General features: G+C 47.6%; 1 protein-coding gene across 1 annotated transcript; it reads right to left on the bottom strand.

Moving 5' to 3' along the window:
- Nucleotides 1–2,482: 2,482 nt before the first annotated feature.
- On the bottom strand, nucleotides 2,483–6,014 carry LOC123070532 (caffeoylshikimate esterase). The gene is made up of 8 exons (XM_044493780.1): nucleotides 5,593–6,014; nucleotides 4,972–5,001; nucleotides 4,448–4,577; nucleotides 4,215–4,361; nucleotides 3,992–4,122; nucleotides 3,375–3,512; nucleotides 2,974–3,072; nucleotides 2,483–2,825 (listed from the first exon to the last, which is right to left on the bottom strand). The coding sequence occupies exons 1-8, from the start codon at nucleotides 5,836–5,838 to the stop codon at nucleotides 2,616–2,618; spliced, it is 1,131 nt and encodes a 376-aa protein (XP_044349715.1). The 5' UTR covers nucleotides 5,839–6,014; the 3' UTR covers nucleotides 2,483–2,615.
- Nucleotides 6,015–6,499: the final 485 nt, after the last annotated feature.

The raw sequence follows: 6,499 nt of genomic DNA, 5'->3' as shown, positions 1-6,499 counted from the left end.
AGGAAAAACGGTGTTCACAATTAACAACTAAAACATAAAAGAACAAAAAGACAACAAATACACAGCCCCTGCTAACGGCATCAAATAGCCGACTGCTAACAAATTAATGAAAACGTGAAACTGGAGTTCCAGAAAATGGGGGAGAAAATCTCTGTACAGCATGTTCCTGAAACTAAGCTGCAGAGAATTCCATGCTCACCTAATTAAGTTTTTTCTTGAAAATGTCCAGCAATTGCTGGCTATTTCATTGATTCATAGCAGGGAGAACATGATGAAGAAAACATGGTGTGTGACGGTCGTTGACCAAGGAGAAAAATGTAGAGAAAAATAAAAAGAGAGATGCCACTCATAATCTAAACTCTCACGGAGGATCCCCAAAGGGGCTCTCAATGCAGCTTGCTCCCGCAAGTCTCCAAAGTTCCAAAACACTTTGCAAATTTCTCACAATGTCCGGTGAAGATGCCACCTTGTTTTGGAACGTGCACCTGTTTCTCTCCTGCCAGATCTCCCAGCATACTGCAGGAAGCATGGTTTTGACTCCTTTTCGATCCCTTGGTGCCGCCCCGGTGATGATATCTCTGGTTATTGCCACTAGTTGTTTCTGGCTCCACTCATTCTTTGGCGTGAAAGTGGAGCAGCCACGCCATGTCGCCACTTGTTGCCATACACTCCAGGCCTTGGGGCACTCCCAGATGATGTGCTTGCTTTTTTCAAGATTTCTGTGGCATAGTTGGTAGAAATAGCCATTTGGCCAGCCCCCTCGCTGAAGTCTGTCATTTGACCAGACACGATTTTGCAGCAGCAGCCAGCAGAACATCTTTACCTTCCCTGGAGCCCATGCTTTCTAGATGATGCCTTCAAAAACTGAATTATGTCGACCCTGAAAATGCATCTTGTAGGCTGAACTTGCTGTGTATTCTCCTTTTGCCTCCATGTTCCACCGAATTTGGTCCCTCACTGCTCCATCTAACTGGATGTTTGCCTCTCGGATCCTTCGGTGCAGCTGCAGGAATTCAGGGAGTATCTGGCGGGTATCACCGTGCTCAAGGTCGTTGATCCATGCTTCATTTTGTAGAGCTTCTGAAACTGTCCTGTTTTTTCGCTTGGAGTGCTTGAACAGGGCTGGGTAGCTTTGGCCAAGCGTCTCCGGGCCAAGCCATGTTGATTGCCAGAAAGATGTTGTTGTACCATCTCCAATGGTGACCGTTGCTGCTGCAGCAAACAGGGCTCTGTCGACGTCGTCACATGGCGGTGGTGTGCCAACCCATGGCCTGTCCGGGTCTTTCCAGGCAATCCATAGCCATCGTAGCCGTAGTGTTCGACTAAAACTTTGCAGGTCCAGGATCCCCAGCCCTCCTTTGTCAGTTGGCGCACAAACTGTTGGCCAATTTACCTTGCAGCTGGCCCCTGTTGCTTCCTCCTCCTGCTTCCATAGGAAACGCCTACTGCACTTGTCTATTTCTTTGAGCAGTTTTGTTGGAACCCGCAGCACTGAGAGGGCAAAGGTGGGTATGGCGCTGAGCACATTGCATACCAGCACTCTTCTGCTGCTTAGGGGGAGAAGGCGGCCTTTCCAACCTGCTAACCTAGCTCTAATTCAATCAATGAGGAACTGCAGATGCACTAATCTAATCCGTGCCGTTACTACCGGGAGCCCTAAGTATCTGACTGGGAAAGGGGCAACAGAACCTCCAAAACTCCCAAGGATCTCAGAGAGATCAAAGTGTTCACATCGGATCGGTGTTGTTGTTGATTTTGCCGCGTTGATATGCAACCCAGTGGCATTTCCGAACTCAGTTAGGATCTCCATGATAGTTTGCACTTCGTGTTGGTTCGGGTTTGCGAAGATTACTGCATCATCCGCATACAGGCTAACTTTAAGCTTGACTTCACGACCTGGAAGAGGGGCGATCAGATCGTGCTCCACTGCTGCTTTGAGAACTCTGTGTAGCGGATCGATGGCTAGGATGAAAAGGAGCGGTGACAGAGGCTCGCCCTGCCGCAGCCCTTTTTGGTGCACAATCTTCGGTCCCGGGACGCCATTGAGCAGAAAATTTGACGATGATGTGGATAGCAGTAGGGCAATCCAGTCACGCCATCGTGCACTAAAGCCTAACTGTTGTAGGAGCTCAAGCAGGTAATCCCAAGAGACGTTGTCGAAAGCCTTGGAGATGTCTAATTTTAGCAGCAGGGCCGGAGTTCTCTTTGCATGAAGTGCCTTAACACAGTTTTGCACATATAGGTAGCTATCATGTATGCATTTTGTCCTGAGGAACGCTGTCTGCGCCGGTGAGATCAAACTCGGGATCACCATTGCAAGGCGAAGCGAGAGCACTTTGGAGATCAGTTTCGCAATCGAATGCACTAAGCTAATCGGTCTGTAGTCGTTGATCGCTGCAGCACCATCTTTTTTAGGAAGAAGAACTACAGCAGCTGAGTTTAGCATGTGGAAATTATCCCCGGCTAGATGGTAGAACTGATGTAACGCAGTGAAGGCCTCAGACACCGAGTATCATCTCTTATTTGATTCATCCAATGTTAAGTGGATCAGAATGGTGCCAATCAGCGAAACCACGCATTTGCCAAAAAAAAAACGAGACAATGCACAATGGTATTCAACAGTGTGAATCCAGCCACGAAATGATGTCCTTGATGGCGGTTGAAATCCGGTCGTCAGGCTCTCCCTCTAGGATAGAGTGGTAGGCACCTTCATAGAGCTTCAGGGTCTTGTCTTTCGTGTTGGCCTTCTCGTACAGAAATTGACTCACATGAGGGTCTGTTACCTGGTCTGCTGCTCCATGAAGAATCAACAATGGAGAACAAATCTGCAATAACATGTACGAAGTGTTTTACATTTTAGGTACTTCCAGAATAAGAAGAAATGAAAATGGTTGCTTCTTGATTCAGGTGATGCTCAAATAACATTGAGAAGGAAATCAGGTACATGAGAAAAAAGGTGCAAATGATACTGACTTTTTCCAATTGGGATTCGATGTCCTTGGTAGCCTTCAAAAGTTCAACTGCTGTCCTCAACCTCATCTGGTCATTATATGATATCGCGTTGTACTCACACTGAGAAGTGAAAACAGAGATGATCATGATCTATAGCATTTCAGTATTTCAATCATGGTGTACAATTCCTTTTTAAAGAGGTGTGCTCATTGTTGCAATAAATTATCTGATTACTACAAAAATGTGCACTAGAGGGGCAAATGTAGAAAAACCAAGTACCTTGCCACAAAAGAACGAACGAATGTGGAATATTCAACTAAGACAGGTGCCACTACTTGGATAATGTGCTACATACTAGGTATTACATTGCCTTGAAACAAACCAAGTTGAAGAAAATAAAAGGACATGGTCAAGGTACTTACTAATTTTCTTTTCACTGGATCCCTGAATCCCAAATCTCCTATGTCCTTTTGCGGAAATAACTTTGCTTCGGGAAGAAGGCATGATAATATGCTCAATGCCTTCAACACTAGTGCTGGTGGTGTTACATCTTCTGAAATCTTGCCAAATAGAAGTCAGAGCCTTGTAATAAAGATGGTGAATGCACCCAATGTCATTAGTTCAAATAGATGCAACAATAGTATAAAGGAGGTCCTCCATAGCACTTTTTTGTTGACAAATATCACTTTATTTTGATTTTCTATTCATGCATGATCATAACTGGTTGTTATAACATGCAGGAAAGATGGATGTCTGCAGATTGCTACTGTATATTCAAGTAAACTTTAAATTTACTTGACTAAGTAAGTATCATCAAGTGTTAACTCAACACAATTAGATTAATACAGTTACAAAAGCATAAGTTGCCATTAGAAAGGTTGTAAACACTAAACAGTGGCTTAGCTCCAAACAAGAGAATGTAATGTGATGCTAGATTTGATGAGTTACATTTAGAGTTTTATAATGCAGCTTATCTCCAAACAAGAGAATGTAATGAGATGCTAGATTTGACGAATTTCATCAAGAGTTCTTTATTTACCTTGCACATAGGCGCAACAAGAAGCACTCCATCCCATTCTTTTGGTTGCTTTAAGTGTACTTTCAGAGCAACCGCACCTCCCATTGACTGCCCCAAGAGAAAGTATGGGAGCCCTTGCACGTCTTTCCTTCCTAAACATTAGAAATCATTGCATTATGATGAAAATATTATATTGTTCCACAGAAGATATATTCCTCATTTACAAGAGATATCCATCAGAAACCTCTGATTCTCGCATATTGTTCAATGACATGGTCCACCATCCCATCGAAGCTTGCGATGTAGCCATGAAGACCATACGATAATCCAAAACCAGGATAATCCATAGCATATACTGCATATCCAGCAGCGGCTATTCTCTTAGCGACCCCTGCTATTTCCAAGCTAGTAAGATATAGATAAGAAAAAGGTGAAGCAAAGAGAACTCAACAGGGAACATAACAGAAGAGTAATCACCTTCAAAAAAGAAAGTGCAGGTATCTCCATACCCATGGCAGAAGAAAAGCGCTGCCTTGGTGGGAGTGCCCTCCCTAGGCAGCCAACTCTTCCAGAATATTTCAACTCCCTTTGAATTGGTCTCAAAATTCTACAGAAACAAGCACTACCACTTGTCACACAAAGGAAAAGAAGCTATAAAACAGTTCATCAAGATTCTAAGTGCCTGCTAATGTTAGTTTCTTTTTTAGGCTAGCTGCAAGTAATAGGCTAGCTGCAAGTAACACAATCATGCCATTCCTTGCAGTTCCTTGGTTTCCTCAATACTCCATGGGCGTGTACCTGATATTACTAGCTTAAGATACCGACCTTTTGATAGATGCCATCTTTCCAGCTTTACAACAGGAGAAGATGTTTGTGTCACCGTCTCACAGATACACTTGTGTAACAGATATATTGCATTTCCGCCAGGGAACTACTTGAACCAAATACAAGCAGCCTGAATACAAGGGAAGGTCAATTCAGAATCCCCATCATGTGCTTACCTCCCCCATCTGGATTCCTTTGGGCGCCATCTACAGGATGAGAAGTAGGAGACAAAAGGTGAGAAAATAAAGACCAACAGACATCGCATATCAATTGGAGATAATAGGGATTGAATAGTCGGAGATCATATCAACAATACCGACGAAACATGTTGCAACCCTCGGATGACATACGCTACAGAACCTATCACCTTTGGAACAAGATCGTGGCTCAAGCAACAGAGCAACTACATACTCCCTCCGTTCCAAAATAGATGACCCAACTTTGTACAAGTTGAGTCATCTATTTTGAAACGGAGAGAGTACAATGTGCATTTAAGTGTAGTGCTGCCCATGTGCATATCGCATTAAGGCGTAGGACTGCGCTAACCTAGACACGAGTGGCACACACGCAGTACAACTCTACAAAATAACACGCACACTCCGAAATCATGAGTAATTTCAGATCAGAAATGGTACTGCGTGTGAGTTCTAGTCCCGAGTCTCGACTACCCGGCGGCTTGAAACATGTTTGACTACTTTTGACCATTCGGAACCTTTACTGAAGCAAGCGCATGGTGAGCTAGTGAGAGGATCAAGCACAGCCGCCCCGAGCAAAGGGACAGGGAGCAGAGGCGGGACCTTGAACAGGCAGTGGTCGAGCGTGGGGAGCACGGGCGCGAAGGCGCCGCGCACGCGCCGGCGCGCCGGCGCCCAGTCGAGGCTCTGCGCCGCCGCGGCCCTCAGCTCCTCGCTGGCGCCCTCCAGCCGCGGCAACGGCGCCTTGCCCGCGGCGACCGCGACCGAGGCGCGCCTCACAGTTCCCGGCCGCGGCGCCCCGGCATGGCCCGGCCCCGCGATGCGCTGCAACTGCGAGATCGCCGCCATGTGATGCTTGCTCGAGCGGCGCGGTGGGCAGTAGGACACTTAGTACCTACAGACTCTGAGAGGAGAGGGAGAGGGACAGGGGGGAGTTGGGCAGGTTGGTGGCGTCGTCTCCTTGTCGAGACTGCCGGCTTGGAGCTGGAAGAGGGCTTTCCCTTTGTTCGACGGTTTGACCACTACGCCGTGCTCATGACGGTGAGTGTGTGTGTATGCGTGTGATTGAATGGGCTTAGACCTGGACCGGGCCGTGTCCACGGTTGCCCGCATGCAGCCCAACCAAGCCCGTATGGGATGTGCGCAGTCTGTTTGGTGCATGGGCTGCATGCGATTTGTGGACCGAACGGACCTTAAAGCTCGGCGCGGCCACGCGTGCGAGGGGGTTGGACGCCTCGGGCAACGCGGGAGACGGACGGGACGCCCCCTCGCGCATTGTTCTCACCGCTCCCTCTCTCCCTCACCGTCCCTCCCTCTCCTCTCCTTCGATGGCTCTGCCTCGCCCACCATCGCGCCGCCCTCTGACCCCCGTCGACCAGCGCATCGCCAGCATCCAGGAGCGCTTCCTGGCCGGGCTCCAGAACTCGGACCGGGACCTGGCGTCGGCGCTGCGAGCATCGTCCCCCATCTGTTGCTGGCCACCACGAGTGTCGGTCAATGCGGTGCCGGT

The sequence above is a fragment of the Triticum aestivum genome, chromosome 3B (genome assembly GCF_018294505.1).
Source record: "Triticum aestivum cultivar Chinese Spring chromosome 3B, IWGSC CS RefSeq v2.1, whole genome shotgun sequence".
NCBI classification, from domain to species: domain Eukaryota; kingdom Viridiplantae; phylum Streptophyta; class Magnoliopsida; order Poales; family Poaceae; genus Triticum; species Triticum aestivum.
The sequence above is the reverse complement of the archived record's forward strand: the minus strand, read 5'-3'. Positions and strand labels throughout refer to the sequence as shown.